This window comes from Physella acuta, unplaced genomic scaffold (genome assembly GCF_028476545.2).
Source record: "Physella acuta isolate Inbredline_101_S28 unplaced genomic scaffold, ASM2847654v3 ptg002700l, whole genome shotgun sequence".
Lineage (NCBI taxonomy): Eukaryota > Metazoa > Mollusca > Gastropoda > Physidae > Physella > Physella acuta.
The window spans coordinates 1-17,827 of NW_026734133.1; the positions used below are offsets into that span (position 1 = coordinate 1).

The 17,827-nt window shown below is 31.6% G+C and overlaps 2 protein-coding genes across 4 annotated transcripts; one reads left to right on the forward strand and one right to left on the reverse strand.

The window, feature by feature from the left end:
• The first annotated feature begins 862 nt into the window (after positions 1-862).
• On the forward strand, positions 863-3,465 carry LOC131933994 (rRNA methyltransferase 1, mitochondrial-like). Its single transcript, XM_059290430.1, has 7 exons — positions 863-929; positions 1,345-1,384; positions 1,789-1,868; positions 1,964-2,066; positions 2,354-2,459; positions 2,873-2,983; positions 3,157-3,465. The coding sequence occupies exons 1-7, from the start codon at positions 874-876 to the stop codon at positions 3,210-3,212; spliced, it is 552 nt and encodes a 183-aa protein (XP_059146413.1). The 5' UTR covers positions 863-873; the 3' UTR covers positions 3,213-3,465.
• Positions 3,466-4,058: 593 nt separating this feature from the next.
• LOC131933993 (eukaryotic translation initiation factor 3 subunit C) lies at positions 4,059-16,795 on the reverse strand. 3 transcript variants are annotated; one of them, XM_059290428.1, is made up of 24 exons: positions 16,720-16,795; positions 11,940-12,040; positions 11,773-11,838; positions 11,150-11,226; positions 10,887-10,999; positions 10,595-10,720; positions 10,335-10,383; positions 10,105-10,190; positions 9,883-10,001; positions 9,639-9,783; positions 9,289-9,551; positions 9,057-9,156; positions 8,856-8,968; positions 8,594-8,717; positions 8,428-8,466; positions 7,751-7,948; positions 7,490-7,615; positions 7,252-7,405; positions 6,950-7,143; positions 6,638-6,841; positions 6,282-6,444; positions 5,993-6,013; positions 4,763-4,822; positions 4,059-4,669 (listed from the first exon to the last, which is right to left on the reverse strand). In XM_059290428.1, exons 2-24 carry the CDS (start codon positions 12,032-12,034, stop codon positions 4,617-4,619), a joined length of 2,688 nt encoding a protein of 895 aa, XP_059146411.1. In that variant the 5' UTR covers positions 12,035-12,040; positions 16,720-16,795; the 3' UTR covers positions 4,059-4,616. The 3 variants fall into 3 exon arrangements, with proteins under 3 accessions (XP_059146411.1, XP_059146410.1, XP_059146412.1); XM_059290427.1 differs by having other exon boundaries at positions 10,105-10,193; XM_059290429.1 differs by lacking the exon at positions 5,993-6,013 and having other exon boundaries at positions 10,105-10,193.
• Between the last annotated feature and the right edge of the window lie 1,032 nt (positions 16,796-17,827).

Genomic DNA, 17,827 nt, shown 5'->3' on the forward strand with positions numbered 1-17,827 from the left:
GTATGTATATGTATGTATATATATGTATGTATATGTATGTATATGTATGTATATGTATGTATATGTATGTATATGTATGTATGTATATGTATGTATATATATGTATAAATATGTATATATATGTATATATATGTATATATATGTATATATATGTATATATATGTATATATATGTATATATATGTATATATATGTATATATATGTATATATATGTATATATATGTATATATATGTATATATATATATATATATATATATATATATATATATATATATATATATATATGTATATGTATATATATATATATGTATATGTATATATATATATATGTATATGTATATATATATATATATGTATATATATATATATATATATATGTATATATATATATATATATATATGTATATATATATATATATATGTATATATATATATATATATATATATATATATATATATATATATATATATATATATATATATATGTATATATATATATATATATATATATATATATATATATATATATATATATATATATATATATATATATATATATATATGTATATATATGTATATATGTATATATATGTATATATATATATATGTATATATATGTATATATATATATATATGTATATATATATATGTATATATATATATGTATATGTATATATATGTATATATATATATATATGTATATATATATATATATGTATATGTATATATATGTATATATATATATATATGTATATGTATATATATGTATATATATATATATATGTATATATATATATTTATGTATATATATGTATATGTATATATATGTATATATATATAAATTCTTTGTTTCTTGAGCTCAGGGTGTATGTATGGATGTATCAAAACTTGAAATTCCACTTTGGTGTGACAGCAGGACACTGCCAAGGTAAGCTATGCCTTGTATTTGCTTATAACAATACCTGTTCAATAGTTCAATGATTTGTAGCCTATTCTAATTTTTATGTATCATTTTCAAAATTACTTTTATGTCGCTCCATTTTGCCTCTGGAGACAATGGAGCCACCTATAGAATTTAATTTTCAGGTTGCATACCAGGGCACTAGATCATGAGCTGTTCATGTATAGTGAAGCCTCTCTCGACCATGGCAGGTTAAATCCAAAGGAATGCTAAGCAATACATTTGGTACTAGCTTCAGTTGCAGAAATTACTGAAAAATCCTGAGTTGGTATTCATATAGCGGGGCTTCACTCCTGTTGATTTTAGAGTTTTCTCTAATACATTTATTGCTTTGATAAAGCATACAGATTTTTTATAATTCAAGAATTTTATCATTTTTTAGGAATAAGCTTCCAATATGGCTTTTGCTCCATAACATTCAGGTAATTTTTAAAAATGTATTTAGAATTACATTTTACTAATAAAGTGTATTAACTAATAAGTGAATTTTGCAGAATAATTTAAAATGAAAAGATAAAAAAAATTGTAGCCTTATACTATATTTAATATCAATTTACTTGTAGAGAGAAGATTTAATAGTACAGATAAATGCAACAGAACTGTACATTTTGAGAGACATAATCCATTTCAATCATTTTTCATTAGATCCTTTTCAAAAGAAATAATTTAACAATTTAGAAGTTGCATATGCATTATAAATTTAAAATGTTAGTTTACAGTAATCATTTCATACATTGGTACAGATATATGTACTATATATCTGTTAATACATATTAGTGAGATACATTACTTATTAGTAATGTTGTTTAACCTATTTTCTTTAAAGGACCCAATGAACTTTGGTGCTATACTTAGATCTGCTTATTACCTGGGCTGTGATAGTGTTGTTGTGCCAGGATCTGACAGGTAGAAGCCTATCACAAAGCTATAAAATATTACAGTATAAATATAAACCTGTTTTTTTTTTTTAAACTAACTTTCAAAATAATTGCTCTTTGCAGTTGCAAATTGAGTCCAGTGGTAAGCAAAGCTAGTGCAGGTGCTATGGAAGTGGTGGACCTGATGAGGTTATCAAAAAACTCAACAGAAACAGATTTATGTCAAGTAAGTTTTTCTGGGCAAAGTTGCTTTTGAAGAGGCATATAATCTCTTGAAAAGTCTACATCATTTTGATGATTTCCCTACAGACGTCACTTTGCGATGTATAATTATGAGCTAAAACAAAAAAGTAAGGCTAAAACCCATAAATGAAATCAAACAACTTATTAAAAATAAATAGGGTAATTAACATTTAACAACAAACTTAATTAGCCTGATTAGAGAAATCAGGTTTAACAATGCTATTGAATATATTGTTCCTCTTACGAGTAATCTGGTTATATTGTGCTCAGTGGTGGAAGCAGCAGGGTGGTGAAGTAGTTGGAACTGGCAGAGGTGGCAACAAGACATGCACACTGGAGACGTTTAAAATGAGGAGGCCAACTCTACTTGTTTTAGGTAGCGTTTTCATTTGGTAGGGAGCTTTGGTTTTGTGAGCTTGTTTTTGTGGAATGGTATGGCTAAATTATAGAGCACTTGACTGCTATCCCAAAAGTCTTGAGGTCCAATTCTGACCACCACTGTTTTAATGGTTACATGAGTCTGGGATATTAAAAGAGGTGGAGTGCAGAATAAGCAGTACATTCATACACCAAGGTGAAAAATATGGATGAACTATACCTTGTGGTCCATCAGGTCTGATAGAACTTGACAAACTAGTAACTTATTTCTTTTACATTAAGTTTGTGTAAATGACTGTAATTTGTGTTATGCCAGTTTTTTTAAAAATGGAAAGACAGAACAAGCTTTAAAATATGACCTAATTAAAAACATTTTCAAAATACTATTGTCTTACTCTTATTTGATTACAGGAAATGAAGGAACAGGAATAGGTAGGGAGCTAGAAGACTGTTGTGATACCTGTCTGTTTATACCCCAATCAGGAGAAAGTATAGATTCACTAAATGTTTCAGTAGCCACCGGTAAGGAATAGAATTAGAAACCAATGCATTTTTCTACTTAGCTAACAAGAAATTTGTTTTACCATCAGTGTTTGAACTTATGACTAAATGCTTAGTTTTTTAATAGTGTTATTGTTTATCCCTTTGATGATTTTTATATTAAAAATAAATGTAGTGAATTTTTTAAAAAATAGGTATTATTCTTCATTGGATAAAAACATCAAGGACATCAGATGTTTTACAGACTTAAATTTTTCTTGCACTCTTAAAAAACATTCAACAACAGTAATTTAAAGGTATGAGATTTTTGTGTTGAAATAATTCAAATTGGACTATTTTACATCAGCAGTTGAAATTCATGCAAAAAGCTAATTATTAATTAGTGATAAACTGTTGTTCCAAACAATTTCCTCATTTTATTCAAATGGGACTGCTACCTGTTTTTAAACCCACTGCCAATTAAAAGATCTATGCCACATGTAATTGTCTTAATGGAAATATATAATTGTTTTTGTATGCAATAATTATTGATAACATTAAATGCAGAAAGTTTGTTTTAAATGCAGTGTTTGTGTTGCTTTCTATGGTCAGGCTGAGTCTAAAAATAAATTACATTTTATGTTAACTTTCTTCATGGAAGTCACTGAACATTAAAAATCAATTCACCTGAGTTTAGGTATAGTATTGTTTAGTAACCTTAATAACAGATAAATTCTTTAACTTCTTGGGAGAGCATTGTTGGATAGAGCGCACGACTGCTATCATTGAAAGTAGAGTTCAGATCTTATGCTCCGCCCAGCTGGTCATAGTGCTGATCACACCATCTCTACCAGGGTCATGGAAACGGGCAAACTCTACTTCATCTACACCATGGACTGCCAAGTTCAAAAGGTTTACTAGATCTGGTGCACTTTTAATCATTGCCTGTCCAAGCTTTACTTACACCATTCAATTTAGAACTATTACCTTACATTATTTGATAAAAGGTATATTTCTTCATCTAATCAATCCATCATTATAACAAAATACTGGATTGATGACATCTTTATTTGACACAAAAATTTACTTGCAGACTAAACATTCATAAGTAAAAGAATTGTCCTGTTGTGATTTTTTTTATTCAATTATTTTCAAAAGACAAATTATTCTACAGACTTGACATCACCGTAACCAAATATTTCAGTTAATAAAGCTAGCTTTAAATCAATGTCAGCTGTACCAAAATAGTGAAAGTATGTCAAAACAAAGTCCTCCCCAACAATGTATCCCATAAACAAGTTTTCCCAATCCTATAACTAAACTTTCCTTAATTCTTATTAGAAATGACACAGATATATCCATAGTTACAGCTGGGACCACAGCACTGTTTATACACACACAATACAAACTACTTAGCTGACAACAAAAACATTCTTTGATTAATACAAAAGTATTTTTTGAATCAAGTAAATAGGTACAGGTACTAACCATTTCACACCACATAAAGTTAAACAAAACAAAACCATAAAATAGAGTAATTTATATTCTTAAAATTATGTATAAGTTAACCTCAGTTAAAAGCTTTAGGCTCTCAAGCAGAATTCTGACAATAGCAATGAATGTGTCACTGCAAATTTTTCAAGTTTTCCAACAAAACAGGTGATGTATGATCACTCTAGTAGGCCCTTTGTTGATGTGGATTATTTCTGTTTTGACGACCACGACCACCTATTAAATATAATTAAAACAAAATTATAAAAGAACTCTTGCAAGAAAAGATATAAAAACGGTAAAATATGTTTGAAAATTATAGCTCCTTACCCCACTGCTGCTGCTGTTGTTGCTGATGCTGGTGTGGGTTTTGGAAATTATCTCTTTGATCTGGAAATGTTTAAAATAATTGTGGAAAAGTTCTGTGGCATTGTTTGAAAACAAAATTAATTTTAAATTTTTTTTTTAAATTATTATTTTAAAGTATAGATATGAAGATAAAAAATATTTAAAAACAATTAAAACATTTGTAAATTTTAAAATATAGTTATATTCAGCAGCTAAACAATAAATATAATAAGAGAATGATTTCTGTGTAACAAAAACAAGGTAACAATAAAACAGACTGATAAACTAGTTGTCTTAAATCTAACATGTATACTGTGAACTTAATTTGCCACTCAAATAGCCAAATTTAACATCAAAGAAAACTTTACTATTAAAATCACCATTACCATATCCTGGATGAATGCAAGGGAGAAAAAAATGAGGAAATCATTTGAATTAAAAGCAAAGATTAGCATGCAGACTATTTATATTGTGATGACACAAAAGAAAATGTCACTGTCATTAAATTTAATGAAAACAGTCAGCCTGGCAGTTTAAAGCTTTTATTATGCAGTGAGATTGTGTAAAACTAACATGCATTGTAGAAAAAAGTGGCAACAATGTTTTTTAATGTATGGAGCATCGCTGATAAAAAATAAACTTCATTGAAATTTAGTAATAAAGCTTTAGTTGAGGTGATTGAATAAAAACATTTTTCTTTAGCTGTAATAAAACGCATAGCCTTGTCCAATTTTAAAAAATAGCTCATGGTAAATTAATTTAATATGAATTAATTTTAACATAATTCATAATCTTACATGAGAAAGAAAAAGCATTTTTTTTAATATTCTAGTTTTAACAATTAAAAATAATATTCGTTGGACAAAGTATAAGTATAAGCATGTAAGAATTCTGACCGAACCTTTAAATACTTATTAATTATCAATTTATATAAACATTAGTAGATGCTGTTTATTCTGATCAAGGTAATTAGCGCCTTGCAAAAAAATTATTTTTATGTAACATTTTAATACAGCCGTTGACCGCTTATCTTATAGATATATAATATTCAATGCCACGTTACAACAGCAACTACTAAATGTGTATACAAACACTGGCAAAATGAAACCTCAACCATAGTGTCAAAATATTTAGCTGAACTTTAAAAAAAAAGTTGTTTTAAATGTATTGCTTGTGATGGTGGCATAAAATGGGTAATGGATTTAAAGTTACCAGGCTTGGTCACTTGGTGGGCTTAATATAACATAATACATGTTAATACAGGTTATATTGTGTCAAGAAGTGGATATTTTAAATTCTATATGCTATAATCAAATCTTCTAAAGCTCTAGCTAGCTTAAAAGAGACTGTTTCTCATTTAAAACTATTATAAAAGCATTAATACAAGCTAATTACTAATACTCTTATTATCTCTAAAATATTTTACTCTAGAAATGTGCATGATTTAGTAGGACTACATGCCTAAGCTAAGATGTGATTATATGTTTATAAACAAACTTACTGCTTTTATTGAAGAAGAAATTGCCTTGCTTGATCTCCATTATTCTTTCATTGTTATCTACAAGTGATCCAACCTTTTCAGAAAGCTGAAGAGCTAAAGACTGAAGACGAGTGGGCTCAGTTCGATGCATTACAACAATCTGGGTAGGTTCATCAAGGGAAGCCTGCACATTTTTCATTAATAAATGAATATGAATATTTTCAAGAAAAATAAAAAAGGGGATTTTAACAATTTATTTTAAAACTACAATCTCTTTGGCTTTCAATATGTCCTCAAATACACATCCAAATAATAGTAAAAAATCAACCAACAGTATTAATTTTCTAAAATGAAATGGCAGCAAACAAAATATTTACCATAAGCTCTTCATTAATGATCATCTTGCTTATAGTGGCATGGGCTAGGGTTGTTTCAATCTGGAACATGGCAGCTAGACTATCCAAACTGAGAGAGTCATACATAGAAGAGTAGCGGAAGAGATATGTGCGAAGAGACTCTTCTTGAATCTTGGCACTGATCATGTCTCTCACTTTATCCGCTTGGAAAAACAAATCCCAGACCTAAAATGAAACCACAAACGTTGGTTAGCATTGGTGAAAAATGTAACAGATTCCTATAATTAATAAATTTACCTGAAATTATGTGTTTGAAAACTTATAAGTTGATACCTTGGCATTCATCTTTTCATTGATGATAAAATCCCGGCACTTTTTCCAGTCCCCATTTTTCATGGCCTTACTAGCAGCCACAACATGTTCCCTCATGCTCTCTGGCGGTCCTGTCAGTGTTTGCCTCTCACTCATTTTCAATACATGGTGGAAGTTTTTACTGATCATTCTCTTGCGAACATCCAACTCATGAGCTGGAATAGAACATAAACTTTGTAATGTTTGAAAGAGCTAGAAATTATCAATATATTAGTAAAACAATCTCACTAAGAAAAGAATCTTTAAACTGCTCAAGAACTAACCTGCCATATAGGGGATTTCCAAAAGCATGGCAGAGACAAGATAAACACATTCCAGCAGCTCTAAATTTATATGTTTATGGTAGGGCAAGAGACGTCTCTTCTCAATCTTCTCCTGCTCTGGAGAGCGCTCATGCTGCCTTTGTGGCACCAAACCCTGGAAAAAAAACATTTGTAACTAAACACCTTTCTGAAATAGCACATAAAAAGCAAATACCAATTAGTTACAAAATCCACAGACCTGAGCCAGCAATTCCTTAGCTCTGTTGCTACTCTGAATGTCTACTAATGCATTATGAGCATCTCTGATATGGCCTTGACGGAATCCACAGAGTCCAAGTTGCACCAATGTACGATTATACAAAATCTAAATTGAAATTTAAAATATTTAAGGCACAAAGAAGATGACCAATAGTTTTACTGTTACATATATCTACAAAACAGTTCAATGTACTTTAAAATATATATAAAAAGTTATTCCTCAAAGCCAAGAGTGAAGTACCTGTGTAGAAACATCAGAATGCTGAATGTTGTCTTGAAGATGAGACATAAGCATTAAATCTCTGGCTTGATACCAGCGGTCATGCAGTGCATGGTGATAGATGTGGCAAAGCATTGAACGTGTACGCAAACGGTCAGTACTATCCTTGGCGTAAATGAATTTACACATCTTATCCATCAAAGCTTCAGAGGTTTTCTCCTGTAAAATTTAAAATGGAAATATCATCATACACACTTTTTGTAGTTTTCCACGCCAATGTAATTAACTTAGGCAACATGACAATTTTCTCAAGCTTTACACATTTTCCTATTAATATAACCTTTCAAGGACTTATTATAATTTAGACATAAATCTGAAAAATGATCGTGCCCCATAATCAAATCACACAAGACTCAGAACATGTCAAACCTAAGACATCGTAGGTTTTTTTTTTTTTTTAAATATTACAAACTAGACCATGAAGAGCAGGTGTTACTAAGATGTTTTACTTTTTAAATTTTCAGGCAAAATAAAAAAGCTGCAAAAAAGTTCTGACTGATTTCCAAAATTTTGGTGGGCAGAAAGATAAAAACATTTTCTCAAATGAAAAAAGCGGATATCCATATGAGTGATACCACCTTCTGATATTCTGATATTTTGAAAACAATGCATCTGTCACCATAGTTAAAAATACTTACTGGATTTTCATGTTTCACATCAAACGCAGAAGAATCAAACTAGAAAAAAGAAAATCTTTTGTTAAAAACGTGTATAATGCTAAAGCAATATTTATGTTAGTGATTATAAAAAAATTCAAAACTTTAAGAACTTATAAACATTTCCTAATAAATTCAAAACACAAACCTTATAATAAAGATGCTCAATATGTCTAAGATAAATACGACACATTTCATCAGCATTGCCAGCTTTCTCCAAGTATCTCTCTAGCTTGTCAATAATGTCACACAAAGCCTGTTCATCCTTTAATCTGGAAGTAAAAGCAAATGAAATCTTAAATATGACATAACATATGGTTTAAAAATACAATAAAAAGTTGCATGTGTAATAAAAATTATATCATAAAAAATTATATCTTAAGCTTACTTATGTAGTATTGTTATCTCACCTTTCGACAAACTCAGTACTATGAGCATCACAGGCCTGTAACATTTTGGTAAATTCCTCATCCAGTCTCTCAACCATGGTTAAAATACATCCGCGTATGCGAAAGGGCGCTTTCTGTTTTTTTTTAATGAAGTAAAAATGTATCAACAATTTATGACAATTAAAATTCAAACATTTGCATATGACTTAACATGTAACTTACATCCAACTGTTCGCTTTCTTCAGAAATATTTTCACCAACGATGATGTCACTGTTTTCAACAAGCACATTCAGCAATTCGATGATAGTAGGCAAACATGAACTGACGGAAAGAAAAATAGGCAAAACTTTATACTTTGAAACTTTTATCAAACTATTATTAATGCTATAAATTTTATAATCTATTTTTAATTTTATAATAATATATTTAAAATCAATAAAACAAGCCACTGACTTTTCCCACATCTCATTCTTCATGCATGTTGCAATGTTTGGATTGTAGTCATAAATGGCAGCCATAATGTTGAAGCAAATTTTGACAGAAATAGGTTGCCCAAGATTGTTTGCTTCAGCTATCTGTTTCAATTCTCTTAACATATCAATCATTACGGAACGGTCTGTGCCCTTTTTGCCCCTCATCGCAATAATCTCATTCAGCTTTTTCACAACAGCCTCAACAGTAATTTCTTGATCTTTAGCAAACATCTTTGGTTTTTCCTAAAATACAAAGGGTATTTTAATAGTACATACTGAAATTACATACTCGCTATTGAAGTTAACTATTGAAAAACTATTTCTACTTACCATAATAATTTGACTTGGGGGACCCCTGTTGACTTCTTGCCAATCATCTTCATCTTCTTCCTTTCTCTTTCCTTCCTTTTCTTCTTTCTTTAATCTTTTCTCTCTCTTCCTTTCTTCTCGTCTTTGTGCTTCTTGTTCAGTTGTTCTAGAAATTATGAATGCAATAAAATGTATAACTTCTGCCTTTTTGTAATTGATGGAATAAAGTATGGTATTTTAAATTGTTTGTGAAAAATTAACATACGATTTCAAGAAATATTCTGCAGTCAGCTTTCCCATAGCTGGCATTTCATCGTCTGAAGAAGAACTTTCATCACTTTCATCAGATCCCCAATCACTGTCATCATCGTCATCATCATCAGCCTATAATTCAAATTGTATATAGTTGAAAGCAAACTGTTATAAAACTGAGCACATTTTTTAGTTGCAACAGATGTACACTTTTTACAATTGAACAAATACTCACAACAGCTTTAGCTAATTTTGATGCCTTCTCTTCAGTTTTTTTAACAACTGGTTTTGGGGCTTCTTCTTCACTCTCATCATCAACAACTTCTAAAAGATAAATATTTCTATATAATAAAATTTTTAGCAATTACAACTATACACACACAATTTTTTTAATACCACCAACAAAATTCTGTTCATTTTTTAAAGAAAATTCAAAAAGTTTTATAATAAATTCAGTATCCTCGCCTTTGACATCATCTTCTTCTTCTGCTTCTTCATCACCAGCATCTGGGTTCTGAAAATTTAAAGCAAAAATTAAAAACAGAAACAACTATAAAAGATTATATTAATATAATTTTTTAGTTTTCATGTTGTTTTTTAAACAAAAAAATTATTATTTTTCATTTGTGAATCCAGAATAGCAAATTTGTTAAGTTCTTAATTACAAAGGCAGAAGCTTATATTTTTTTTCTTTAAGTCAACAGACCTAAAAAAATGTAACTTACAGCTTTATATCCACCAATATCAGATTCAAAATCCCTGTTATACTTTTTAATTTTCTGTCTCACTGTAGATAAACCTTTTGAATTGTTTTTACTAATTGTCTTGCGCCATTCTTTGTCTTCCCAGCACTGAAATCAATTGTTGTTAGAATTGATAGCAGTATAAATTTGTAACAAAAAAAAAGTCATCCTCTGTGTTAAAAAAGGTATTACATATACCTTCTTGAGTAAAACTTTGTAATTGATAAAATTAAACACTTTCGGCTTTTTAATTATTAAATGACAAATAAACTACCTCATTAATGAAATCTTCCAACTCAACCAAGGTCTTGATGTAGAATCTAGGCACTCCCTCCTTGTCAACAACTTTTCTAGCCTTTTCAAAAGCTTTAGTCAAACTTTCAAAATCTATCAAAACAAAATTTCTCAGTTAAATCATACACAACAATAAAGTGATTATAAAAAAATAAAAACATAAAACACCCAAATATGTAAATGCATTAATTATAATTATGGTATATTTTCATTGATTTCAAGAAATTTTTTTTAAAAAGCTACCTGTCAAAACGTTGGCAAAATCCTTAATTTTTTTATGGTTCTTTAACTGCTTGATAATGGTCAGAATCTCTTCAAATCTGAGTGGATTTTACAAATTGCTTATTGAAAAAGTTGCATATTAAATTTAGCATTCCTAATGAGTAGAAATATTTATAGTGAGAAGCCTCTACTTTATTGTTGGCTATTCTTAATACTCAATTAAAATGACATCAAATTAAATGTAACACTCATTTTTTGATGGAATGACCTGGCCCAAGATAGAGCATATGACTGCTAACCAAAAAGGTCTCGATTTTGAATCTGGAATCAGACCCACAGAATGTCTCAGCTCTGAGCAAGTAAAGTTTAGTGCTGACCACACTATCCCTTCATATGCTGAGGTCATAGATACAAAGTAAACTTTACTTCACTTGCCCCATGTACTGTCTGGTTCAGAATGGAACTATACTTTTTTTACTTACTCAATTTTCAGTTATTAATTCACAGAAGCTCATATTAAAACAACAAAAAGTAGCCTAATTTTTCAGAGAAATTGGCATAAAATAGGGGGGAAAATTTACCTTTAATAAACACAGTAACTGAAGGTTGACAAAAAATAAAATAATGAATTAATGTCTTGTTACCTTTTGTCTTTTTCACTACGCACAACACGTTTGGTTTCTTCTTCATCATCACTAAACTGCATAGCCCTGTGAAATGTTTTAAACACATGAATTATTAGAAATGAAGGGATGTGCGTAAGTTTTAATATTACTTTGTTATAAAATATCAAACAATTTCAAAATCAAACCTAGTTTGGGCAATGGGGCGAGATTCTTGAATTCCATCATCACTTGATTCAGATTCACTTTCACTGTCGGAACCAGCTCGGAAAAAACGTGACATTTTTATCTGTGATATTAAAATTATAAATTTTATTTAACAGAAGACAACTTTGAATAGCATTAACCGCCATAACATAAACTTAGGAGTTTATGTATTCACCACAAAATCTTAGCAGCCAGTAGGAGTCCTACATCAAGTGAAGTATATCATAAATAAAATATTTGGCAAAATATTTTTCCTTCAGTGGAGGGTGCTACAGGCTGACCTGACTTTAGAATTTATTGCAGTAATAATGACTTTGCACAGAAAGAGTATACTAGTGTGTTACCGGTCATTGGTACTTTTTATAAAAATAAATAATTTAGAAATTTTCATCTAAATGCTGATGATAGATTAGTTACCAGATCTAGTTACTAGAGTAACTTACATCCAAGTGAACACATATTGCAGCAAACACTTTATCGATTTTCAGCTTATAGAAAATTTAATTATGCGAAACCACTGCGCCTGCACATAAACTGTTCATTTATGAACACTTCCATGTCAAGTACTTTCGCTTTCTCTTTCAGGAATTATTTTTAGAATTTTTAAAATGTTGCATCATACGCACAATTCTATATTTACACCACCCCGGAAGAAGTGACCTAGGGTTGGATTAGTGGCAAAACTTGAACCAATCAACGATTAGCCAGAAGGTTACACTATAAATAGCTTCTATATATTATGGAACATTGAAAATGTTATGGATAATAGTTTTTTTTTCTACTTGTAAAAAAAGAGTGTTCGCTCATTTATTTGGCCTTTTAGAATTCTTACATTGGAGCAAATGGCAGAACACAAAAAATTATTTTTAAATAGGAATTTTGAGTTTAAACATAAATTGGATCTAAAATCTATATAGTGATCTAAATTTATAAAGTAAAAACACACTGAATACATAAAGTAAAATATTAGCCCACTATAGGAGACACAGATAAGAGGTCAAGTGGTCACTGGTGTAGTTGGTAATAGAACTGAACACTTAGACAAAAGACTGCATTGCAAACAAAAGGGGCTGGTTGTTGAAGATGAAAAGGGTCAAAATAAGGTCAAGAAAGTAGTAGTCGGTGAAAATGGAAAGAGGGGGGAAGATAACACAGATTGTCTTAATTTTTTTAAGGCAAGGATCAATGTTGCGCTGTGTAACTTAGCTGGCTTAGTGGCGAACTGTGATTATTTTTTTTTTGCTATGCGTGTTAGCAGATAGTAAGTCAATCTGGTAGTCAGTTAGGCCTCTCAAACTATTGAAATTTTGGTAAAAATTTAGAGAAAACCCTTGATATTTCATAGTATCCGCCGCCAACCAATCAAACGCGCGCTTTCAACGCGTTTTGGTTGGCGGCTGACGTCACGATGACGTCACGCGACCCGTAAACACGGCGTTTTTGGAGCTAAAAAGGGCCGAAAAAGCCATTTTTTCTACGTGTAGTTCGGATTTTTTTACGTTTTTTAAAATGGGCCCGAAAATGACACTTTTTAGAAATGGACATAGCCATTTTTTCGAAGAATTTATTAAAAAAAGGGCCGTTTTGAGCTATGTTTCGATGTAAACAAAGGCCCATGTCAGCACGTGTCAAACCACGTGAAGGCACCTGATCGACGATTTCGGTCACGCATGAGTGGTTTTCGTACGTTCTCGTGAACTAAATACCAGTTTCTTGACAACAAATTGGAAAGCGACAATTTCGTGAAAATAACGACCCTAGAGGAATGTCTTTTGAAGATTATTAAATAAAAATCGATGCATTGGCTACATGTGTTGATTCTAAAGTTGTCTATAATTGACTAGTAGGGCATGCTGAAACAACGGCCTTAGGGCGCCATGTAGTGTGTAGTTTCGCTAAATGTAAATTAATCAGCCCGGCCGCAGATCGACCGCAAACTGTTAAATTTGTTGAATGTGAAAAGCATACTACTTACAAATTACTTTTGAATATTCACATCACACAAAATAATCCCAAAGAAAGCACAAAATAAAATCCGTTAGAAAAGCATCACCATGAAATTTGAAAACCACAGTATGTCAACCAGCGATCTTGGGCTCGATCTAGATCTAGAGGTCATTCATTAGCCTACACATGTGCCGTGCCAACAAATTTAGTTTCTGATGGTACACGAGATTTAGATCAATATAATCAATATATTAATTAACAAACTAACTGAATTCCAACATTCTATCACTATAATCCTAAAATGAAACAGAATTTGAAGCACAATGATCTAACGAATAAATCCCACTCTAAGTAAGTGTCGCAGCTTTAATCCTGGATACAACCGTAGTGTGTAGTCGTGTTGTGAGTAAACTTGCACGAGATAAAACACCGACCTAGACCTTCCTGATGTGTATGGCCCCAAAGTTAAATGCTGGGAGTAGGGGAGGGGAATTTAACACCAGAATAGATTTTTTTTTCAATAGTTACGTCACCAGTAGTTCACGCATCCTAACGGGGTTGAAAGTGTAACTTTATATTCAACTAGGCAAAAGGTGGAGGGGTGGGGGTCATTTAAACGACGGAGCTATATTTCTAGTCGAAGAATACGGGGAAGCCGGCATTTGAAGCCGGCATTTCATTATTGTCATTGCTATTGAGTACAACCCTTTATTCTAGTTTAATGCACGACTAGGCTACTCATTACGAAATCTAAAAAAATGTTGTGCTACCATGCAAAAGTAGCCTAATATTTCTACTGAATGGGGTAGGTATTTGACTTTGTTTATTGAAATGCAGATCCCATTAGCCTAAACATATTTGGATGCACATTTTTGTTATATCGAAAGGATTAATTTTATAATACAATGCATATATTCTGGCAGTCCTTCAAGTATTAGTAGTTATTGGACTATCCATAACTTGTATTTCAAAGATTTATAATGAGCGGGATGCAATCGATGTTTTAAGTGCTACATTCGGTACTGTTACTTTGTGCATGACAGCATCCCAATAGTTCACTGTTAATAATGTAAACTGAGCTTGACGAGATTCCCATCGCCAAGCAATCTTATGATAGACCCAGCAAGCATCACTCGTTAAATTCGACATCATGGCTATACCAGTCCTTGATTATTTTCATTACTGCCCCGAAACGCCTAGTTCTTGGTTTAAAAAAAAAAAAAAAAACGCCTCCCCCCCCCCCCCTTTCACAATTACGCCGACGTCATCATAGACCAATACCACGGTGCATTTTTTTTCAACGAGTATAACACCCTCCCCATCTCTCCCTCACAGCAAGCGCCAACAACGGTCACCCAAGGCCCAAGGCCAACAACACGCACCACGGTGGATTTTTTTTTACCGAGTATATACCCTACCCAACAGCCGCCTTACAGCATACCGCTAGTCTTTACAAACGGGGTTAAAAGTTTAACTTTGATTTCAAGAAGGGGAGAGGGTGGTATTGAAACAACGATGTTCTTTAATATGTTTAATAGTACAAATACATAGTAAAAAATTATACTTACCTACTTCTATAGCATCATACATAATTTTATAAATTAGCAAATTAATTAACTAATTAATTAAATCTAATGATAATGAAGGGAGATAGTTTATTTTGGTTAAGGCACGACACACAACACTATGCGTGCGTGGTATGTGGCCTGACCGACCGAAAGGAGATTGTTTATATTATTGTTTTGAGTTTATATTTAACTCAATGCAACGAGCCCGCCGGTTGGCTGAGGCCACGCCGGGGGGACGATCTGTCCGGGATTCAAAGGGTCGATTCTAAATATCATCCGAAATTTTATTAATATTAAATGGCCGATGCTAGCCGGAATAAGATACGCATGCGCAATGGAGAGAAACTACGACTTGCCTTCGCGGCGATGTTTTTGATGGTACTGCGCATGCGTGTGTTTACAACCGCAGAACCCTAACACCAACCCTAATCCTATGCCTAACCCTATCCCTAACCCTCATTCTAGCCCTAACCCTAGCCATAGGTCACTGTGCATGCGCAGAGCTATCTTTTGCCGACTAAGTGGAGACGTTGGGGAGAAAAATCTTCAGAGTAGTCACTTCGATATTAAATTTATTAAGGGGTGGGGGGGGGGCTATCACTTTATTAACTTTAATAATTTTATCACTAGATCTAGATTCTGCTCACTTAGGATGATTTTAGATACCCGTGTCCAATAATGAATCTTCTTTAAAAAAGGGGTGTGGGGTTGTTAGTAGTATTGTAATTTTGACTAATTTTATGGTTAGAAATTAGGGTTAGACGTATGGTAGGACCAGGGTTGGGGTTAGGGACAAGGTTAGCATTGACATTAGCCAGCCATGTGTGTATTTTTACTATTTTTTATTTAGTTAACTACCAGTAACCTATCACCCCTTTTTAAGATCATCTGACACCGGTGTAAAAATTGTCTTCTATTCTAATGGATAAAGAATTATAGTATTAAAATGATTATGATACTAAATACATAATTATTTCATTGCATAAGATCAACACATAGCATGTTTCTAAATATCTAAAACGGTCAACTAGTTGTCAACATCTGCTAGCCTTGCGCTTGAAGACAAGTGTTAACCGCTATCGGTAATAGGATAGTGGGTGCCAAATACGTTTTTAAGCTACGTTGTGTATTAGTGTAAGTATTTTGACAATGTAAAACACTTATTATATATACGGAATTAACAGATAAATTAAAAATCGATTGAATTTATTCAATACATCTTCCAAAATATACATAATTTACACACCGTCTGTTGTACAGCGCTCACAGTTTTTTCTTTGGAGCATGGAATAGCTCAAAAAGAAATTTCCATTTACCGAAACCTTGAAAAGTGTTTTTGAAAACAGATATTGAAATAAAATCAAACTAGCAGTTTGATCTAGATCTATTAGTTAGTAGATCTAGCTTTAACACCTATAACAAGATGTTTTTTATAATAATTTGCTCAATTAGTTGACTTAATCCAGTTTGATGTCCGCCAATACCTCGTTGATTTTTAAATGTATAAGAACTAGATCTAACACTATTGTAATATTTGAACGACATATTTTATATCTAAGATCATAATTGCTCGTTTATGAATGATCCTTTAAGCCTTAAAGTTTAAGGACCTGCATTTTGTGATTTTAAAATTTATATTTTGGTGAATTGCTGTTGTCATAAATGTAATAAAAATAACCAACTGCATTAATTGTTGTATGAATCAATCTTAACCGAGAAAATAGACAGCTCTATCAACCTAGCGCCCCCCGTTGTATCCTTCCTCAACGGGCCATTTTTCTCGTTTTCTATGTTTACATAAAAATAGTTTTAACATATAATATAGTCGAAATTGGTTGTTTTTTTACATCATGAACTGTTTAAGGTGGGATTTGTATTTTTACTTTCTCATAAGAAAGTATTTTTATCATGAACAAAAATTTAATGAGATTTAGACAGTTTTTTTCCCCGTTTTACACTTTCCCACTTTATTGTATACGGAATACAAAGGATGTATTGTAATCAGTCAAAAAATCTTAATCGTGATTTAGACAAATTTGACGTTTTATAAAATTTCAAGAGCCGGAAAAAAATTAGTTTTGCCATCCTTTCCCTCTGTGTGTGTCTGTAAACAGAAGTAAATATGCTAACTTGCCTGAGTACCGTTTCAGTTAGGTTAACTTAATTTCATGAGTATAAATAATATATCAAATTTGTAGTTTTCTATCAACTTTTAATGACGTCCACAAAGTTTTCGGATTTTAGAAGCCCCCTCCCCCCCCCACTTCTCCGACCTCAAGCGTCCACTTTCGACGACTCCCCCCCCCCCCCCCCCACTGTAGACCTCTCAAAACTTACTAACAATTTACTGTTTC